Source organism: Chelonoidis abingdonii, chromosome 2 (genome assembly GCF_003597395.2).
Source record: "Chelonoidis abingdonii isolate Lonesome George chromosome 2, CheloAbing_2.0, whole genome shotgun sequence".
In the NCBI taxonomy this organism is placed as follows: domain Eukaryota; kingdom Metazoa; phylum Chordata; order Testudines; family Testudinidae; genus Chelonoidis; species Chelonoidis abingdonii.
Genome location: NC_133770.1, coordinates 134,010,335 through 134,033,620, shown reverse-complemented (window position 1 = coordinate 134,033,620; position 23,286 = coordinate 134,010,335). Strand labels below are relative to the sequence as shown.

Sequence of the window (23,286 nt, the reverse complement as noted above, 5' to 3'; positions counted from 1 at the left end):
TCCAGTGAACGGTCTCCAACAACTAATGGTTAACACCAAATGCTTCACTTATAGGTTGCTGCTGTAGAAAGTGCAGAAGAAGGAAGTATGCTTACTCTTTCCTCCCAACAGTGCAATCTTTGTCTTTATGACCTGTTTTGTCATCTTGCTCCTTTAAATGTAAACTTTATCCACTTTGTGCAAGCGGAAAAGTCAAAAGGCAAGAAGCCCTTCTTAGTACAGTAAAATGTGAAATGTATTTGAGGGGAAAAACCTTTTAATTATAATTGTCATAGAAGAACCCACAGGAGGGGAAAACTACTCCAGAAACCATAGGAAGTTGATCTCATGGAGTTGGAACCCCATTCTTCCCTCCAAGTGGAGGGGCCTGCACTATCATAAAGCGGTAAATTTGCATGGTCTGCAGGTTTTGAGAAGCTCTGAGGGAAGCAGAGAGTGGACCTGCAGGTCCTCGGTCATTCCTAAGGATTGCCCTGTTCTTTGAGGCTACTCTTTCCCCATGGAAGCAGGCTTTATTTGAAGACTTGCTGCCACTAGCTAGTTTCTGCAGTGGCTGCCCATTATATTGTGTCCAAGGAGGACAGATACTGCAGAGAGGAGTTAACTGGAGCTGGTCAGGAAATTTTTCACAGACGGTTTTGTGGATTTTTTTCTACCAGCTCTAGATTTCTAGAAATTCCCCATGCTTGAATCCCCACATGCTTTCCTCCATAGAGCACCAGCCCTACAGTGCGATCGTGGAGAAGCTATGTGGTCTCCTAAGGACAAGAAACATGCCTCTCTTCATCAGTGTAAATAGAGGGGACCATTAGGACCTACTGGGCTGCACTTAGTACTCCACAATCTGGGAATTTCAATTACAGTGATTTTAGTTTGTATTGCCTGTAAAATTGCCAGCTGGTGGATGAAAATGTTTCTCTTTGTAAAGATTAAGAATGACAGCACCATGCCTCCCCACAATTCATGTAATGTGACCACTAAATCCAATGCCATGGCTGCTTCATGAGCAGACTGTCTTTCAGACAATCAGAATCTACAAGTTAGGTCCTTAGTGGGCTCTAGGAGATCCAGAAATGATGAGTAGGTTGCCTGTTACAGTAAATCAGATGAGGTTTTAGCATCCTTGATGCTAATTGCCTGTGTACAAATGGATAATATGAAACTTACTGTCATCTACTAGTGGGTTTTTATTTTATTTTTTTGCAATAAGCCTGACAAGCATAAGGAGTCAAAGTGCTTTTTGGTCATGGTTGTAAATCCGAACCGCTACACTGTTTGTTCAGTTGTTGGCAGCTCTGATCCCCAGGGATTATTTTCTCTTCCCCATATGTTTGAACAATAACAATTTGAAGCTTAAATAGTAGATTTGCTTTCTAAAGCCTTGTTTAAACAACAGAGTAAGTTAGAAGAAATAAATGCTATGTGGACCACTTGTCAGCACTTTTGCCCACAGTGGAAGTTTGTGTAACTGTCTGCCTGCCTCATTACCTATCCATTTATCTAACATTGTGGAAAAAAGAACAAATCAGGATTTTAATTCCATGAGTTATATGTATTGTTAAAAGAGTAATTCTGAATCTTAATTCACTGTTAGCTGTTGGGCATTCAGTTTATTTTGCTTCTGCTAAAAGGATTTTTATAAATATTTTAAAACCCCCAAATACTGCAGTTCTTTTTGGATTTAGTTTTATTTATGTTTTTATGCCAACACAAAGTTGTAATTTGCAGCTAAGTCCCATTTTAGGCATTCTCACAGTTACTGTATACAGATCTATATTGTTTACGTTATGCAGAATTAGCACATTGTTGCACTTTGTCTTATTTTCAACATGAAAATAGGGGAATGGTATAACTGGCTTGGCCATGGTTTAACTCTTTGAGTCAGTGAGTTTAGAGAGTGTTCAGTTCAAGTTACCTCCTTATGGGCTTATTTTGCCAGCCAGTGGGCACTTGTTGGGCATAGTGATAGTGCTGTGTGGAGAATGTGGGCAAGAGTGCAGATCTCTTGGTTTCTCATCCTGCAAGAATTTGGGAGTATTTCAAAGGGAACAGACTTAGCCCCAGTCACAATACAACAGGCTGATTAGAAAAGGAGAAATATTGACAGATAGTGAGATGCCCTTCTTATTTGGAAGAGTGGTGGCTTTGATGCACGAAATTAAGTATGTAAAAGAACAGGACTGGGAGGCAGGAATTCCTTAGTTTCAATCCAAGCTCCCTCAATATTCTGGACAAGCCACTTTATTCATTTTTAGTTTTCCCATCTAAAAAGTGGTGATGATGATTCTTTCAGTGTGTGTCACGCAGAGGTGTAGTAAGAATGGCTAGTTAGTGTTTATAACGTGTTTTGAAGATGAAGAGCTTGACTGCAGTAGGATTTACTCTCCCACCCTCGGCGGCTAGGCCAGGATAGCTTTTAAGTCCAACCAGGATGCCCGAGGTGTGCAGCTGTGAGCAGCTGAATCCTGGCCCTGACCACTTTCTGGCTGGCTCCACTCATGTTGTGAAGTACTAATAGAGTTGCAGAGTTAATGAGGGGAAACGTTACTTTTTGCGGGCAGTTAATTGATTCCTTGATGTCTTTATTTATCTTATGTTTTCATTTTGTTTTGCAGGAACAGCATAGCTGCCTCAGCAGTTTGTGTTTTCAACTTGAGTGCCATAACTCAGGCCTTCAACGGACCATTTAAATATCAGGAGAACTCCCGCTCTGCCTGGTTGCCTTACCCCAATCCCAACCCTAATTTCCAGGTACTTACATAGAAGGAGAGGGCACTAATCCTCAACAGTCTTCTTTAAAATGTAGCACAGTTTAAAGGTATCAAAGTACAGACTGTGAGACAAGTATTGGAGTTCTGTATCTGGAGCCAGTCCAATTACTGGGTAAACAAATCTATTTTAGATAGATATCAGTGAAAAGAGCGGCGCTGTACAGAGATCAGTTCACATTACAAAACAGTATCATGGATAATAGGCACAACATATCCTTCTGTTACCTTTTGCCCAAATTAGCCAAAGGAAGAAAAGGCAACTTAAGGACAATATTATGTAAAACTGGTGAACTTTTAAAAACAGGATTTATTGGGACACTTTTCCTCAATGTGTGTTGGATAATTTTACATCTCCTGAACTTTGATTTTTGTGAAATGTTGGGAGACTGAAAGTTATTCACAAGGAGGACCGGCGCTAGTGTTTTTAGCGCCCTAGGCGCACAGCCATTTCGCCACCCTGCGTGCTGGTCCCGCGGCTCCGGTGGACCTGCTGCAGTCGTGCCTGTGGAGGGTCCGCTGGTCCATGGCTCTGGTGGACCTGCCGCAGGCGTGCCTGCAGGAGGTCCACCGGAGCTGCGGTAGCAGCAGACCGTCCGCAGGAATGCCTGCGGCAGCTCCACTGGAGCCACGGCACCAGGGGATCCTCCGCAGGCACAACTGCGGCAGCTCCACTGGAGCTGCCTGCCGCCCCCCGCCGGCAAAATGCCGCCCCCCAATAATCCTGGCGCCCTAGGCAATTGCCTAGGCCGCCTAAATGGAAGCGCCGGCCCTGTTCACAGGAGTAGGCAAAAAAGGGAATAAGGCACTTTTGTATTAACATTTTCACCCCTAAGTTTGAAAGAGAAGGATGAGCTCCTCCCCTGCTCCCCCTGGCCTTTGAGGGACAAATCCTCCACTTCCCAGATTCACAAAAAGTGTCTTTTCACTTTTTCACAACATCCAGAACATCACATGGAATTCCATCCAAAATTTTGGCATTTTTAAATTTTATTCTATTTCATAAGAGCTTCATGAAAATATGCATATATTGACCCCCTAAACATGTAACAAATATAAGTACAACCACCTACCTGCCCAGGCGCATGTGCGCGCGCACACACACGCGCACACGCACGCGCGCACACGCACGCGCGCACACACACGCGCACACACACACACGCACACAGAGTTTTAATACCAAATCTGGGAGACAGGAATGTAATATTACTAGTACAATAAAAATCCAGTGCATCTCCATGAAGTCACATTATCTTCAGTTAGGCTCTGTGTGGGCAGAGGGGTCCACTCACCCAGACCAGACTGGATGCGCCGGGCCCAAGCTTGCATTGTATGTGCTTCTTGATACATGAAAAACTAAAGTGCCATCTGTCTCATCAAACTGAGGGTACCACAGTAGAGAGATTAGCGATCTAGTACACTTGCTGGGATGAACGCAAGGCTAATTTTATATTCCATTGACACAGATTCTCATCTCCTTGCTCACTGCTCTCTTGTGGGCACTTTACATATTCACAGCTAATACCACATCCCCCATTCTAAAAACAGAAGAATGATAAAACCTTTATATTAATCAACTTTTAATAGGAATATATTATCAAAATTAAACAAGAATTGACATCCCTCTGAAGGACAGGGTAGGCTGCCTTTTGAACTTTCAGCCTTTTGGCAGAGATTTATTCTGCCCTTTTAAGATATTTGGCTACTAGTCCTCTGACTTTCTTGATTTCTCAAGATCTTATGTAATCCTCAGGAAGACAGGAGGTCATCTTTCCCTAGCTGGATCTCTCCTTGCAGGAAGAAGATCTGGAAGATACAGGTGGTGATCAGGCTGTATTGTACCTTCTCTTGGTGATGCAACAAGATGACACTGGGTTCTGATGATTCCCGCTAGCACCCTAACAAAGTAGGATTGAGGTGTCCTGACACATGCCTGCACTGCAAGTGGTACATGCCAAAACCCCTACTGGAAATCCAATTTTGAGAAGACTTTTGTTTCACTAAGATGTCCAGGGAGATGTTCAATACATGGATGTACATGTCACTGTCTGCAGACATTCTCATTGAGCTTGGTAAAGTCTACGCAGATCAGAACTTTGTCATTTGGTTCTGGGACCACTACCCTGCCTGCACTTCGTTCACCTGGGGTGTCTATTCTGGAAGTGACATCCATCTGCTCGATGTAGGGTGACCAGACAGCAAATGTGAAAAATCAGGACGGTGATGGGGGGTAATAGGAGGCTATATAAGAAAAAGATCCAAAAATCGGGATTGTTCCTATAAAATTGGGACATCTGGTCATCCTAGCTCCATGCAGCTGAGGCAGTACAGGGAGGGAGACTCTTCTAGGTGTCACAGAGTAAATGGCTTTGCTTTTGTTGTAAGTTTAATGTAGTATTGTTCCACTAATATTTCTGGTACTTGGAATAATATTGGGAACCTCTTCTTGATCTAAGCTTTGAGGCCAATGGCAACATATAACCATGCCTGGGGGCTGTGGTTGCTGGGAGGCCAAAAAGAGCAGTGTGTGACCATCTACAACATAAACTTTGTGGGATGTGGTCTTCTCTCCAAGTTTTAGAGGGCCAAAAAATTCCTTTTCACATTTAATGGGGAATGCACTGGGTCTTTCAATAGTCTTTTTTTTTCTCTTGGAGAACTGATGTTTTCATCCTCCTATGAAGTAATTCTAGAATCAGTGTTACATCAGCACATTTGTCTATTTTGAAGTTTATAGGTTTCCCAAGGTGATTGTTGTACTCGATGGTGGGGTTTTATGGTCATCTCCTATTGCTCAAAATGGTATATCTCGGTGTCTTTTAGATCATTGTCTTGAAAGACAACTGTTAACATGCATCGAGACCAGCAGACTGCTGCATAATGTTTGCCTTTTAGACATTTCATGCATATGGTATCACCTGCTGGACAAAGCCGTTTGCTGGGAGGTGGTTTGCCACACTACGAGCATTCTTTCCTGCTCTTATTGTATTCCCTATCTTTACCCCATCGTAGCATAACCCCCTCTATATTCCTTTGTCCTCGTATTGAACTGAGTGGGTATTGTTCCTGGGACTCCTGAGATATTTTCCTCCCAATGTCTGTGGCTGCTACAGTGGATTCCTCCTCGAAGTTATTCCTGAGAAGAGTCTGTTGCTTCTTTATCAACTGACTTTGGAGGACTATGTTCTTGGCTGTCTCTCGTGTTAGGTTAGGATAATTTTGGAGTCTTTCTGATAGTTGGTTTGTCCCTGAGCCCTAAAACAAGCCTGTCTTTGATTAAGTCTTTGCTCATCTCCCTGTAGTCACGGTGCTGGATTAGGGTGTGCAGGGCTGCTATGAAATCATTCACTGACTCACCCTTCTCTTGCTTACGTAAGTGAAATTGTGCTTGCTCAAAAATCATAATGTGCTGTAACATGAACTGCTTCTCTAGTACTTCTTTAACTATATTGAGCTGTTTCATCTGAGCAGCTCTGAGGCTTCTCAGAAGGATAATGTTGTCTGCTGCAAGTCCCACTGTACAGAATAGGGTGTTGTCTCATCTCTGGTTGTTAGTATAAGCCAGAAGCCAGACGGAACCTCTGGAATCTGCTTACCCAGAGTGGCCATCCCTCAGGGTGCTGGACATCAAATTATGTTGGGGTTGGGGGTTGGCAAAAGGCTGGGTCAAATGTAGCCATTTCTGCTGTGTTACCAGATTTCCCCCTCCCCAGCCGTGCCTTTTTTTGTTTGTTTGTGTGTTTATTTGCCTCTGTGGGGTAAGGTGGTGTGGCCTTTAAGGAAGCAAGCTGGTGTTGCTATGGATCACCTAGCCTTAGTTTCAGTGTCCCTTGCTTTCCTACTCTCACTCCCTATTGCACCCTGGACTCATCAAAGCAGTTCTCTCTGATTTCTCTGTGTTTTCAGGCCTTTTCTCTGCTTATTCCACTGGTTGCTCTGTGCACTGTTCTGGCTAGGCTAGAGGGCCTGCTTGTCTACCTTCCTGTCCCCCTTTCTCCTTTTTTCAGGGATGTTCTCTGATCTGTTGGGTCTTTATTCAATCCCACTCTGATACCATGTAGAGATTACAAAGACCCAGCACACTCTGGTTGGGATGAATGCAAAATTGACTATGTTTCCTGTTCACATAGACTCTTACCACCTTGCTCTATGTCCCCTACTGGTCACTCCAAATGATCACAGCTAACACTACATACACTATGTTTATGCTCACCCCAAAGTATGATGTGGTTTGAAAAGCTGATGTGTCTTGAAGGGTAGCAGTATAAGGGCTCAGTTTTGATCCGTAGATATTCACAAGTCTACGAGAGAGGAACAACGATTCAAGTTTGAGGCTAAAATTAGCATCTAGCCCAAGTGTAACCATGCTGGGATACTCTTTTACACTTCACCTGTGCCAGAACAATGTGAAGAGGGACCATTGTTTTACAGAAAAGGGCAGGAATGTTTTTCCTAATCCCTGGTCAGAAAATAGTGTATCTTTCTGTGCAAGAAGATCCACAGATATTAACAAAGTCTTCAGCCCATTTACAGTTTTGAGGGCACAACTAGAGTGACAAGGTATCCGATTTTCGACCAGGACACCCGGTCAAAAAGCAACCCTGGCTGCCCCGGTCAGCGAAGTCCAGTCAGCAGTGCTGCGGTCTAAGGCAGACTATTCCCTACCTGTCCTGGCTCTGCATTGTGTCCCGGAAACAGCCAGTTCCTAGGCAGGGCGGACCATGGGGCTCCAAGTGTTGCCTCAGCCCAGAGCCTCCCCCCATACCCAGAGCCTCCTTCTGCACCCCAAACCCCTCATCCCCTGCCCCAGAGCCTGCACCCTAGATGGAGCCCTCACCGTCTCTGCCCCAACCTCCTAGCTCAGAGCCACCTCCCACACCCTGAACCCCTCTGCCCCACCCCCAGCCTGGAGCCCCCTCCTGCACACCAAACCCCTCATCTCTGGCCCCACTCCAGAGCCCATACCCCCAGCCAGAGCCCTCACCTCTTCCTGCGCCCCAGGCCGCTGCCTCAGCCCAGAGCCCCCTCATGCACCCTGAACCCCTCAATTCTGGCTCCATCCCAGAGCCTGCACCTCAAGTTAGAGCCCTCACCCCCTCCTGCACCCCTCGCCCCTGCCCCAGCCCAGCTAAAGTGAGTGAGGGTGGGGGAGAGTGAGCCACCGAGGGAGGGGGAATGTAGTGAGCAGGGGGCAGGGCCTTGGGGAAGGGGGTGTGGCCCCGGGGAAGGAGCAGGGCTAGGGTATTCTGTTTTGTGCAATTACAAAGTTGGCAACCCTAGGCACAACCAGGCTTGCCATTGAAAGGTATAAGGAGTGCCCCCCTAAAGTGCTTACTCTTTTACTGTAGCAAAGGCTACAGGTGCTTCAGTGTAACAAGGACTAAAAATAGTTTGTGAAGCATTTAAACTTGTTAGCTGTAGTGTAGCTAAAACACTGTACATTCCCTGCAAATGACTGCCAAAGGGCAGGGGACTGGACTCGATGACCTCTCGAGGTCCCTTCCAGTCCTAGAGTCTATGAATCTGATTCCATATTGTAAAACTAATTAGTCCAAAGGGGGGTCAATCTGTGAAACCTTCTTAAAAAAGAAAAGAGAATTTTTGATAAGTACAGATAAATTTTCCTATTTTTCTGCTCAGAAAGTTCCACAGATCCTAATATTAGGATTTTATCAACAGTGTGGCTCCAATGGGAGAAATAGAAAGGGAAACTATATAATATCAGTAGTCTACAAAGGTAACTTGTTTTTATTGAGATACTACTGTATGCAGCACCTTTCACCTAATGTTAATGTTTGCATGTCTGACTTGTAGAATTTAATGAAGGTGTTGAAAGAAGACCACATGGCCACCTTTTAGGAGTCAAAAGATCTTTACATCCATGAAGTACAGTCTCCAGCAGGGGACCTGAGGGTGGTTTCCACTTCCTTTGTGCTGCCTGAGTGATGCAAATGAAGCAGAACAGGGCAGAGAATCTGCCTCAAATTATTGATTAGAGCCCCAGGCCCTTTTTGTAGTAATATGGTTGACTCTAAGGCTGAAAAGGCCAGTTGGGTTAGCTGAACTACAGAATCAGTCAATATATGGAAAGCTTTTGAGTTCTTGGTATTTTGAGTGTGAAGATTTCACATGGAGCAGAATAAGTATAAGTATAAATAGGGAGGCCAAAAAGGAATTTGAAGAGCAACTAGAAAAAGACACAAAAACTAAGAGCAATTTTTTTTATAAGTGCATCAGAAGCAGGAAGCCTGCCAAACAGTCAGTGGGGCCACTGGACAATTGAGGTGTTAAAGGTGCACTCAAGGAACATAAGGTCATTGCAGAGTTGCTAAATGAATTCTTTGCATCAGTCTTTACTGCAAAAGATGTGAGGGAGTTTCCCACACATGAGCCATTCTTTTTAGGTCAGAAATCTGAGGAGCAGTCCCAGATGGAGGAGTCAGTAAAGGAGGTTTTGGATCAAATTGATAAATTAAAAAGGACTAAGTCACCAGGACCAGATGATATTCACCAAAGAGTTCTGAAGGAACTCAAATATGAAATTGCAGAACTACTAACTGTGGTATGTAACCTATTGCTTAAATCAGATATATTAGATAAGATATTGTAGAGCTGGAAAAGATACCGAGAAAGGTATGGAACAGCTTCTATGTGAGGAGGGATTAAAAAGACTGGGAAGATATGATAGATGTCTATAAAATCATGACTGGTGTGGATAAAATGAATAAGGAAGTGTTATTTACCCCTTCACATAACACAAAAAAATCAGGGCTCACCCAATTAAGTTAATAGCAGGCGGTTTACAACAAACAGAAGGAAATACTTCTTCACACAATGCACAGTCAACCTGTGGAACTCATAGCCAGGGGATGTTGTGAATGCCAAAAGTATAACTGGGTTCAAAAAAAATTAGATAAGTTCCTGGAGGATAGGTCAATCAAAGACTATTGGCCAAGATTTTCAGGGATGCAACCCCATGCTCTGGGTGTCCCTAGGCCTCTGACTGCAGGATGCTGGGACTGGATGACAGAGGATGGAAAGAATTATTCTTCATAACTTACCTTTTTCTGAAGTTATGATACAACTTAAAGTGATATTGTTGTAACCTCATTCTCTTTTGAGTAGACTTACCCCTCACAATACAAATAAAGATGACATACTGATCTGCAGAGTCATCCATTTTGGACTTACTCCTGTAAATGGATCCTCACTTACGGTGGAATGATGCTGTCCCCCCTAAAATACATAACTAAGGGTTGATTTTGGAATTCCACAACATGATTCTAAGATTTCATTTGGGTGTTAAGATGTACTTTATATATATATGTATACTTTTATTTATTTACAGTGCGGTACAATGGACCAGGGTCTGTACATGAATCTGACTGAGAGGAATCTTCAGGATGCCCAAAAATTTATTCTAATGCATGAGGTGGTTCAGCCAGTTATTCCAATTCCTTACTTCATGGAGGACAACAGCCGATTTTCCCATGTGGCAGTGGATGTGGTGCAGGGCAAGGACATGCTTTTTCATATCATCTATCTGGCCACAGGTATGACTTAATGGTGCTGAGAAAACTTTAGAAAGTCAGAGATCCTTTTCGATGGTCCGTATATCAGGTCTGAAACGCCTAAACCACTTAGAGAAGTGGGTTTGTGATTTGACAGCATTAACTGTGCCCTTCACCTATCCGAACATGCATTTTGTGGTGGGTGAGTGTGTGGTTCTTTTGTACAAAATGTGAAAAATCAAGGCTCTGTGTCCTCTGCATGAATGGAGGTCCCCCCCACCCCATGCCTGTTCCACAAAGTTGAAGGGGAAAACCCCACTTCCCTTGATGGGACAATATGCTAGAGATTCCAGGAGTCGTGTCTTGCTGAGTTTCTTTGCATCTTTCTTGGTTTTTGCAGCATAGACTATGATCTCACCCATAGTTTGTAAAGTGTTATGGGATATTTTCATATGGAAGATGTTACACAAATGCCACATATTATTACTATTTGTGTTTTTTATATTTCTTTTTTTCCCTCATTCCCCTACTTCTTCAGCCAGCAAGAATTGGATGATAGATCTCTTTTCAGGTCATCCCTAAATAATTGATCCTTAGAAAACTTTACATCCTGCTTTCCTACTTAGCCTTTTGCCCTGAAGTTCAGAAATGAAAGAAAAATATTCTTCCGTTGAGAATGTCACTGTCTTCCTGTCTATAAGGACTTTAATAGAGAATGATTTTTTTTGTCTGAACCTTTTATAAGGTAGTTGAGAATGTGAGAAGTGTTTCTAATGCACAGTGCTTTACAGAGTGGGTCACTGACTACATTATTCCACTGATTGAAATTCAGATGCAAAACAATTGAATTGAGTAACAGCAAGTATATAGCCTGTTCCTGTAAATCCTTCTTCACATAATTAGTCCTCACAGAACTAGTTCTATAGACATCAGTGGGAGACTACTCAGGTCAACAGTGATTTTCACGACTGGTCTTGTAGTTAGTATAGTAACAAGTGTGGAGATTTTAGGGAAAGAGCTCTTTATTAAAACAACAACAGCTATTCACTTGAATTTGCTCTCATTGAAGTCCATGGCAAAACTCTCATTGATTCCAGAGAGAGAAGGATCCATATTTCTTGTTATAAATCTCCAAAATTACAGCTGCTTAATGAAACCACTTAATGAAAAACATCTTGTTCTTTGGAGCATTGTGGTTCAATCTACAATGTGACTTTCTCTAGTTTCTTCTGAATCCAATCAATAAATCAATCTCTTATTAGGACCCGGCTTCTTTTTGACTATTACTATGACATTATATTATCATTTGATGTTTTCAGTTGAGACAGTGCTTCCTTGTGTGCTATCATGGAATAGCAACCTTACACATTGTTATACTGCAAATACCTTTAATAGGCTATAGCAGCACAAGGATTTGGACAGGTATAGTCAAAATAGTTTGATAAATTATAGTTTCTTTAGTGAAATCATAGCCAAACAAAATATTGTTTATCCTGTGCAACCCCCATGATAGATATTGGATCACTGAAATGCGTTTTGAATTGTTTTTGTACTGGGTTGCCATTGATGCATTGAGACAGATTTGATCCCATCATAATGACACTATCTAGAATTATGTAACTTCTCACAGTTCCTGATTGTCTCCAGGTTTTTAATTTCTTCACTGTTCTTTCTGTTATAACTGATTTGGTAAATGTAGGGCCTCAAGTTTTAAGGCTTTGAGGCTGGCTAACAAACAGCCCTATTCATTAAAAGGTATATGCTCTTTTTATGCACCTTTCATGCTGATAATTTAGGTCTGGATCCTCCAGTCCTTATTCAGGCAAAACCCTTTCTTGAATTCAGAAGCTATTGAGGGCACTTAGCCTCTCAGAGGAGCCACTTGGCAGCTTGTAGTCCTGATAATTATACGTTGAGAGAGAGAGAGTGCGAGAGCATGCACATAACTAGAAATAAAGATGGAGGTTCAGCTTTAATTTTAATGTTACTAAGTTTGTCAATATGAACTTTGAGCCAAATCTTGTTTTAAACCTAATAGTTACATTTAATTTCTTTGGGATTTTTTTTATAACTATTCTTTCTTTCTTTCTTTTTCTTTTAGAATATCATGAAAAAGCATGTTGTGTACTATAGTAAGGGATTGCCACATTTTACAGTTAAGGATTTTTTCTGTCAAGAGACACTTGTACTTCAAGACTACATTCCAAATTGTAGTTCACAGCAGCCTTTTTCCCATATTGAGCCTGATATCAACTTTAGCTCTGATGGCACAAGCATTTCTGCAGATTGTAAAATATGCATTTGAAATGACAGAGCATTTTGGGTTGTTGTATCCACTCAAATACTGGATAGATTAGGGATTCCTTGTCTTGACATTTTGCCTGTAGTAAGTGCTTCATGTTGTAAAACTAATTCTAAGGTTTTTCCATTCTAAGTTTTGGACTGTCCTGTTTGTATGTGTCAAGAAAGGAAAACAATCGCACTTATGAGAAGGACCATGGAATCTTTTACCACCTTCATTTACGGCTATGCAAACAGTTTTATATATACATTACAAAAATACCAGAAATCAGCCCTCCAAATCCTATATAGTTTGAGTCATGAGAGAGCCTGATTTAACAGGGAGTGGATAGAAATACCACAGACAGTTTTAAAAACTCTGAAACATTTCTCTTGTATACACATGATGGTGCGGTGGGGTAGTTACAGTTTTATTGACACTTGCCTGGGCTAACCTTGACTCTGGAAAGGATCCAGAGGCGAGCAACAAAGATGATCAAAGGGATGGAATGCAGGCCATATGATTAAAGGCTGAGGGAACTAGGTATGTTTAGTTTGGAAAAGAGGAGATTAAGGGGGGATATGATAGTGGTCTTGAGATACTTGAAAGCCTGCCATAAAAAGGTGGAGAAAAGGTGTTTTCTTGCCATAGAGGGCAGGACAAGAGACAATGGGTTCAAACTACAGCATAACTGATTTAGATTAATTTCAGGAAAAACATCCTAATTCTAAGAACAGTAGGACAATGGAACAGACTGTCTAGGAAGATTATGAAAGCTTCTTCACTGGAGGTTTTCAAAAGGAGGCTGGATTGCCACGGGTCTTGGATGGTTTAGACACAACAAATCCTGTATCTGGGCAGGAGGTTAGACTAGATGACCCTTGCAGTCTTTTCTAAGCCTATTATTCTATAATTCACTCACTCATGACTTCAGAATTCATGGCATATGAGGCTGTATCAAACTGGTGTTCTGTGACTCTTTTACCCCATACCATGTAACATACTGAAAAAAACAAATGTATCATAGTTATATTCTGGAGACAATGTTGACCTATAGTTAGGAATGAAACAGAGACAAGCTGTAGGACAAGATGGGACGAAGGTGGAAAACAGGTCAAAGTGGGTTTATTTATTTTTTTAATATTCCCTTTCTAAAGTTTTGCATCCATATTTTTTGAGTGTTTTTCCTTTTCTTTCCTGTGTGTTTTGGAATTGTTTTACTTCTGGTAAATGAGCTGAGAAGCTGAGATGAAACATCTTTTTCACTGACAAACAGCCTAAAAATTCTGACTTTAGGTGGCAAGGAGGGCAGGGGCGTGTAATAGATAATCAGAATTGAGAAATGTGCATGCTCACAGTAGGTTTATTTAAAACTAACTGTACAGTGATTTTACAAATAAGGTACTCAGTGTCAATTAGAGGTCAAGGTGTTGTATAAGTGGGAGAAACTGGACAGTGAGGCATTAGTAACCTGATTTTCTATTACTTATCACCATCTCATGCCTGTCCTAGACAGCAGATAAAGTTGGACATCTCAATTCACATGGAATAATGTCATTTTTTATTCTTTTTCAAGAACTTGAAGGACTTTCAAAGTAGCTTGCAAATCTCTTTGGGACAGAGAAGCGACTGACTCTCCATCTGAGTTTGGAAAGCAACTCTCATATTTTGAATGATCCCCTAATATAAATAAATAATAATAACACATGCATTTTGACATCACAACATGGTGACTTTTTTGTTACAGCTTGGATGAGTGCTAGGTAGGCTACGTGTAAATTTGAATACCTTCTTGCTCACAAGAACAGGGCAGCTAAATAATGCACAATCAAGAAGGATGGTGGGAGATACACATTCCAGCAGTCAGTGAGCATCTTTAAAAATTGTTTGTTTTTTTGAAGTGGTTGCAGACATGTATTCCACTTAGGTGTGCATGTACCCAGCGCACCGAAGCTGGAGAACTTTGCCTTTTGCCTAGCAGTGCCCATATGGGTGGCACTCATGATCTGTGGCTCTAATCCCTCCCTAGACTACTTTAATGGCAGCACTGCCCCAATCTCCTTCAGTTCCTTCTCAGAGCCTGCAGCTAGAGTCAGAGGATGTTGTGTGGTATTGATCACATGGTTTCTTATTTAATTCTTCTGAGATTTTGTTGTAAATAACAATTAGCTAGTAGTTAGTTAGTAGTATTCTTAATACAATTTGGAAATAGTTAAGAGCATAAGAATGACCATGCTGGGTCAGAGCAAAAGTCAGTCTAGCCCAGTTTCATGTCTTCTGACAGTGGCCAATGCCAGGTGCCCCAGAAGGAATGAACAGACAGGTAACCATCAAGTGATCCATCCCCTAGCGATCCTGGTGGATGCCTTCACAAGGGGAGTAGTGGGGGCAAAAGACATATCTGGCTTCAAGACTAAGCTTGGTAAGTTTATGGAGGGGATGTTATGATGGGATAGCCTAATTTTAGCAATTAATTCACCTTTGATTATTAGCAGGTAAATATGCCCAATGGTCTGTGATGGGATGTTAGATGGGATGGGATCTGAGTTACTACAGAGAATTCTTTCCTGGGTGCTTGCTGGTGAGTCTTACCCACATGCTCAGGGTTTAACTGATCACCATATTTGGGCCAGGAAGGAATTTTCCTCCAGGGCAGATTGGCAGAAGCCCTGGAGGTTTTTCGCCTTCCTCTGCAGCGTGGGGCATGGGTCACTTGCTGGAGGATTCTCTGCACCTTGAGGTCTTTAAATCGCTATTTGAGGACTTCAGTAACTCAGACATAGGTTAGAGGCTTGTTACAGGACTGGGTGGGTGAGATTCTATGGCCTGCATTGTGCAGGAGGTCAGACTAGATGATCATAATGGTCCCTTATGACCTTAAGTCTATGAGTCTATAAGGTCTTGGACACTGTCCATTGTGTAGGATGGACATTCCCAATACCAGTCCCCCCAAAGTGTTTATTGTGCCTAGGGAAAGGGCATGTTACGTAAAGTTGCTCCATCTTGTAGGTGGCAAGGGATGTAAGGCTCAAGCAGCAATGTATGCAACAGGCCATGAGGCCTGCATCAGCACTAAGGACCTACATAGAACATCTCGCCCCTCCAGACAACTTCAGAGCCTGAGCAAGCTGATATTCCTCTGGCAGACTCTGATCTCTCTTCTTCCTGGGTGAGGCATCATTCTCCTTGTGTTTTCCACACAAAAAATCTGACAAAATGGACCTCAGCCACTCTAGAGCTCAGGAAGAGTCATCTTCCTCTTCCTGGAGAAGTGTACATAGGCACTATGATACTTCAAGTCCTCAGTATGGAGCTAGGCTGTCTACATGCTCTCCAGTACCAAGGCAGCATCAGTTTGACACTGTACCATCGACTCCAGTACTGACTGTGAAACACTCATTGAGTCCAGTACTGATGACGTTGGTACCGTTTCCACACCAGAGACGTACCAGCCAGTGCTGGACTTGCTTTGCTTTTCTATTCCTGATTCCCCAATTATTTGGGAACATTCAGCTTCTGGGACCTTGTCAAGATGGGCGGTGCTACCTGGAATCATTGCAGATCTGTCCCAATCATTGACATTGTCACTGGCACTGCCTAACACTTGGAAAGCGCAATGGAGGTCCGCTGTCTTATCAGTACTGGAGGGTCCATTGGCACAGTTGCTATCTGCAGTACCAACAATGACTGTGGCTCAGACCACATCTTTAGGAATGGTCCTAACTCCAGTATGAATACCAAGGAGGAGTGCGATGAACCTGCCAGTCCTCAGGGTGCAGACCTGACTACCTGCCTTGGTGCCAGTGCAGCCAGTGGAATGGGTTTCAGATGACACTGGGCATTCATTTGCCCTACCTGGTGTGGCTCCCCCATTGCCATCCAATAACTTTGAAGCTTCATCAAGATCAAGCTTCCCTACTTTCTCATCGAGAGATCTTCCCCATCTCCCTCATCCTTGAGACTCTGTTCTAGGAGGCATCCAGACCTTCTATGAACCATGATTGACACCATCTCATAGTAGAGACAAAAGCGTTTGACCCAGTGACTACTGGCCATCAATGCCATATCCCTATCTTGAGTGGCCTCCGTGGAATCTGTGGGATGTTCTGTGTCCTGATATGTGACCCACTCCAGGGCAAGGTAAGCCAACCTACCTGTCATACCACCTGCTCAGCTGCTTATGTTGTAGACTTGGATGGAGTCTGCTTTCTCGGAGCAGGTTCAGAGTTATCCACTTCTATAGGAACCTGTACTGCAGCAAGAGATTTCAGTGGCTCCTCTTTCATCATCATCATCATCTTCATCACCAGATGATTACACCATACTGGAGTATTCCCCAGTTTCTTAAGATTTCAAGGCACATCAGGAGCTTCTCAGACAGCAGATGGCTTCAGCCTTGGGTGTTCAGGCTGAGTTTGTGCAAAAAAAATATACACAAGTTGACAGACATTCTTCAATCCTTGGCTCTAGGGAAAGTGCCTCTCTCCCTGTAAATGAAGCATTATAAGAACTGGCCAAGACTTTAGAATACTCCATCTTCCTGCTGCTTACATCAAAATATATTAGCACATATTGTTGTGTTCCTATACAAGGGTTTGAATGTTTTTATTCTCATCCTGCCTCTAACTCTACAGTTGTAATAGCAGCTAATGAGAGGTTGCAAAAAGGAAGATTCAAATCCATTCTTAAGGACAAAGGCTAAAAGGCTGGATCTCATGGGGAGAAAAAATTATTTGACCTCATTCTTGAAAATGCACACTGCAAATCAGCAGGCACTTTGAATCCAATTTAAAAAATTGAGTTCTTTGGTCCCTACTATACAATTTCAAGAGCCTTTTTTCCGACTTGAATGATTCCAGATGATTTGACATTTTTGTCTGTGCTCAATGGACGCTTTCAAACTCAATTGGAGATTGATTCTGATATATGCCTTCCCTCCAATCCTGTCTCGTCATACAGGTCATTCTCAAACTGAAGTTGGATCATACCAACCTGATTCTTACTGCTTCAGCTTGTCTGAGGCAATGTTGGTTCTCTGACTTTCTCGGTATCAATTAAGACTCCTGTATTTCTTCCTCTTTATCCCTACCTACTGATTTGGCACCATGGTTGAGTTTTGCATCTAGCGCTCAGGCCCTGTGTACACAGTTTTTCAAGGACAAAGAAACCCTACAGCAGCAACCAAATTTTTGTTGAAAGTGGTTTCACATTAACCAAATGATTTATTTACTGGTTTTCTTTCCTAAACTGTACTCCAACATGGATGAACAGCAATTTTACATGTTGCTGGAGCTGTGGGGAGGGGGGAGGTGATGCTTGGCATTCTACCTGGACAGAACTAAGCCTTTTGGAGCATCACATTTTGTCTCTTACACATACGAAATGAAGGGTCAGGCAGTCTTGGTGCAAATGATTTCCAGATGGATAACTTTCTGCATTATATTTGCATAGGAAGTAGCTCAAACAATATCTTCATTTAATCAGGGCCCAAGAGAGGTCAATAACATTCCTCAGTGGTGTTTCAGTACTGGATATTTGCAGGGGTGCTATCTGGTTTTCTCTACAGGTGGTCCTGCAATCATTGTTTAAGTAGACTACAAGCCCCACTTCCTACAAGTACTGCTTGCATATTCCACTCAAATGACTCACATCTGAAACCGCTCAAAGAAGTAAATATGGTCACTTACTTGTATTGTAACTGCTGTTTGCACCCACATCTGGAAAAACACGTGTTGCTCCCATGTTGTTTCTGGAACTCTGGTGTTTCTGCACCAGGGTAGACTGTAGACTGGTGATTCAGCAGACCTCAATGTTAATCATAAAGAAAGAGCCACAGGCTTGGCTTGGTGGTGAAGGCTTGGCCAGGGTTATTGTCAGCAAAGCATGGTCTCACACGGCCTACTTTGGTTCATATTTTTAGCTTTGCCTAGGGCTCCAGGAAGGCCTACGACATATATTCCATGGCCCACCCTCCATCCCTTCTGCATCAACATCTCTTCTTTTGATATTCAGTGCAAAGGAATTGAAGAGGGCCGGGGTGGCACTATCCTTAACTAGCCAAGATAGGGCTAGAACCACAGAGTGCAAGCACTGCCCCTACAGGTACTGCTAGGCAAAGTTCTCTGGCACGTGCACACCTGAGTGGAATACATGTCTGCACCCACATCTCAAAACACAGCAATTATGATACAGGTAAGTAACCATCCTGTCTGCTTTATAACTATATAATGTTACTGCAGTATTCCCTGTGTATTTCCTGTACTAAGTATAGGGAACTACAAAGTATATTATGGGAGTGTTATCCAGATGCAGCAGCAAAATGGAAAAATTTTAAAGTTGCCCCCGTACTTTCTTGCCTTTGCAGCCTTGCAAGTGTCTTTTTAAACAGGCGTGTAAGAAGTATGTTCATTGAATATTCTGCCATCTTTATGACTTTGTGTTAGTCTCTCAGATACAGTGCATATTGACATAATCTCATAATAAAAGCAGTTCCAAGAGTTTGCATTTTTTTCAGAAATCAAGACTGAAACTATCAGAAGTTAGTATCCTTATTCTCTGCTCCTTTTCCAGTGACTATTTCCACTGTTGTAGGGAAAAGTATCTTCAGGGAATCTGAATATATTGTGTTATTAAACTTACCATAATACATTCTTTTGCAGAGTTTAAATAAATATTCCATTATTTTGGCTAAAAGTGGATAGCAGTTACTCTGTGACTGTACTAATATTCCTACTAATTATATTAATGATGCCCCTCTCTTAAATTTAGGCTTTATTGAGATTATTTTCCTTTAAAATACAGAAATCAAATGGGTAAGTATTTGAATGATAATACATTTGATATTTGGACAGCTCATATTTTCTCCCAATTACCATTAAGAGTATTTCAAAGGATATATGCATAGCACTTTTCATGTTCAATGCATTGTAAAGACATGCATTGGTTAAAATATTAACTTTAAACATATAGGGTTGATTTATACCACTCATTGTGCAGGTGTGACAGAAGTGAGCTAGGATACAGGGAACTCTTTATGCCTTGGTACCACCATACATGATCCAGACATAATCTGGTTCCCAGCTCTGGAGAACACAAATGTGGGGGCAGGATGCCTGGCCAGCATTACAGGCAATGTTCATATAGCATGCCGAGTTGGAGTGTTTCTGGATGGGAGGCCTGGATATGCTCCCCTCACAAACTGAGGTTGCTGCACTGGAGAGAGCAGTGAGTATCCCTGGTATAGAAAGGGGTACCCCTCACACTCACCTCAGGCCTAGGAACTAGGAGGTACCAAGCCTTTCAAAAGTATAATACATCTGATTTTTCTGACCTCCAGAAACTAAATGCTGCTCCTTACCTGCTGCTATTATAAACCTCAGTGCCCAATGTAAGCTATGTGCTATTTTTCTCACCAGTTTTGTTTATTCTACAGAATATCTTTAAATGTTCTGCCAAATATTTCAAGTGCCTCAGGTCTAATTGCATCTCTAGGTCTTGTCACATATCCATGTCAGAACATCCAAATGATCTTCTATTTGGAATACCTTTAAAAACAGCAGGGAATAATGTAAACCCATGGCTGTTGGACTGGGTAATTTGAACACAAAGGCTTGATTCTTCACTGCCTTTTATCTCATGTCATCATTTCGACCTGTGCAAAGGGGTATAAACTGATATCAGATGAGAACAGTAATATTTAAAGTTCACTTTGCACAGTCATAAATGACTCCATAAGTCACTGAAGAATAAGACCTAGAATCAAAAAAGCTCCAATAATAGTGATTTCTTGTCTTTAATCACTTATGTGGAGATCTGCCATTCTGTTAACTACAAGCAGATACTGCTAAACATGGTACTTATAAACATGGTAAATGTCAGTGATAGCTAGAACTGGTCAAATTATGCACCTGCAATAATTTTGACTGATAAGTGTAGCCCTTTATTCTGTGCATGAATTATCTGCAATTTACCTGGAGTCATTTTTCTTCCTGAGAATTATCCATAAGGGGTTCATGATTTTTGCCAATTTGTTATTGATGGTGGTTGAGGTAGTTTGTGCAGCCAAATTTTAGCCTGTTAATGAACTGGTCACTTCGAGTATTTGCCATTTCATGTCACATGCAGTTATTTCTGTACTCGGATTGAATTAACCTACATTTTGTAAACAAGAGAAGTAATTTGTTCTGTTCAGAAATTATCCATAAATCTTCATAATTGTACAAATATATTGGGTAAATAATAAAAAGAACTTTACAAATAGGCATCGGAGCATTTACAGTGTGAATAGTAGGGTTGCTACCGACCCAGTCATCCCTTTTTTGAGGTAGCTGTCCTGGAAAACCTGTAAGGGTGCTCTCAATAGTTGGCAGTGTGTACTGTTTTATGGTCTCAGGCTCATCCCAGATGCGTCCCAGTTTTTGTACTTAGAGGAAGCAACCCTAGTCAATACTGATGCAACTACTGCCAGCATTAAAATACCTCAAAGGGATCAACTTGTGGATGAAGAGCAGCTGGCTCAGCCTGAACTCAGGCAAGACCAAGTGATGTAAATTGGACAGGCGAAATGATTTGAAGAACTAGCCAAAATGTCTCCAGCCCAGCCCCCATTCTTTAATGTAGTACAAAGCCTCAGGGTTTTTGATCCCTTGCTAAGCTTGGATGACCAGCATCAGTTTCCAAAACCTTTCCACCTCCAACTTGCTAGGAAACATTGTCCCTTTCTCAGGGATGAGGACTTGGCCATACTGATCCTTGCAGTTGTCATCTCCTGGTTGGATTACTAGAATTGACTATACTTGTACCTGAAATTGAATCCAAAGATGATGAAGATGGAGCAGAACAATTGTCTGCCTTCTTAATGGCTTAGGTCACCAAGAGCATATCAGACTGAGTGCAAGTCCTCCTGGCTCCCACTCATTCTCCAATGCCAGTTTAAGGTCTTGGCCCTTGTCACAGAGTCCCTTTAAAGGAATATGCGCTCAGCCTTACCTATGACAGCCAATTCACCTTCCCAGGAGGGGAAGATTGAGTTACATGACTTTCAGGCCTCTGGGATAGATTAGGGAGAGGCCTGGGCAAGAAGAGAGGAGAGACTTCAGCAAAGGCCTGGAGGAGACTCTGAGATACTAGGGGCAGAGATGGTTAAGGTTTTGTGGGGCTCTGGGCCAGAGAAAGTGGGGGGGGTCCCTCCCACCCCTTCTGCCTGCAGTCCTGCCCCATTCCACCCCACACACACTGTGACCCCAAGACTGGAGAAGCTCTGTCTCCCCCCACCGCCCACCATGGCCCTGGGGGAGTGACGGAGAGTGATAGCTTCCCCAGCCCCAAGACTGCAGCATGGAGCTAGAGCCCCTCCAGTCCCAGGGTTACAGCTGGGGTCCAGGCACTGGGGTTTCCCCTTTCACCCTGCTGGGGGAGGGGTTGGGGCTCAAGGGCTTCCCCTACTTCACCCTGCCCACCCACTCAGTGCTCCTGTCAGGAAGGAGTCAGAGTGCAGGGGTGCCCATTTTTCTGCACCTCCCCCCAATTGGCCAGGGCCTCTGGGCACAGTGACTAATACGCCACTGACTAGGCGAGAAAATGTTCCAGCTAGGTAGGGCTGGGAGTGACCTGCCAAAGCAGAGAAAGATGGAAGGCAAGAAGGCTTGGGAGGAGAAGGAAGCAAACCAAAGGAGCCCACGTGGGGCTGAAGGGAGAGATAGAAAGGAGCCTGGGAAGACTGAAACCTGAGCCCAGAGAGCAGGCAGAAGAGTTTTGAGAGAGACCAGGTCCTGAGAAGGGAAGACCTGGGCCCAGTTTGAAACTGGCAAGAAGACTCTTGTGCTTGGTTTTTGGACTTTTACGTCCCAGAAGGGCTAGACTTTCTGTTAATGTCTTAGCCGCTGGGCTAAGTCACTGAGAGGAAACTCAGAGAGGGATGCTGAAGGGTCACCTAATGTGATGAGGGTGTGCTCAGGAAGCAAAAACCCTGTTACACCCCTGACTTTCAAAGTAATAAAGAATCAAGCCCCTGCTATATCAAAGCCCAAATTATAGTAAGAATCATTGCAACAGCTGTGTGCAGATCACAGAGCCCAGGACAAAGCATGAGAAAACCGGGGGAAAAGCATTCTGTGTTGAGGAGATCTGTCTATGGAGAAAACTTTCAGAAGAGATCAGGTGAATCCAGAACCTGACTTCTTGCCATTAGGAAAGGCTGCAAAACCTTCCAGTTTGAAAAAAAACCTTTCCACCATAAGAATGATGCCCAACACAGACACTCCCTTCTATCCAATAACCCCTACCATCCAAAAAAAAAAGGTAATTAATAAAATTGAAAAAAACACCTAGCTCCAGCAGAGTTTTGACCACCAAAAGGGGAAAGTGTTAGACACTTCATGAAGTCCAAAAGTAATGTCACTGTTGCTCTTGATTTTATCTGGAAGTGCTCAAATATTATAATGTTGGGCAGAGCTATAAAATCCAGACAGATTACTCCTGTGAATATTTATTTGTGCTAGTATCATGATGCTTTTGCTTTCTGCAAATGTTCTTCCTAATCTCGCTCTACCCAAATGTTCAGGAATAAGTAAATAAAAGCTGTGAATGGCAGACAAATGAGTCAGCGGGGTTTATTCACCACAATATTTGTGAATAATTTTTTGCTGTATTTGCCCACCTTTAATGATAGTATACAATAGATCTTTAAAGGAAATAAAGACCTTGATGTGGCAGAACACTTCAATAA

The 23,286-nt window shown here is 42.6% G+C and overlaps 1 protein-coding gene across 1 annotated transcript in view; it reads left to right on the top strand.

Moving 5' to 3' along the window:
- The window catches only part of SEMA5A (semaphorin 5A), a 641,391-nt gene that overhangs the window by 435,216 nt on the left and 182,889 nt on the right, over positions 1 to 23,286 (top strand). The window contains exons 9-10 of the mRNA XM_075062673.1: positions 2,616 to 2,751; positions 10,117 to 10,321. Of these exons, the coding sequence (XP_074918774.1) occupies positions 2,616 to 2,751; positions 10,117 to 10,321 (341 nt within the window). The remainder of the gene's footprint in view (positions 1 to 2,615; positions 2,752 to 10,116; positions 10,322 to 23,286) is intronic.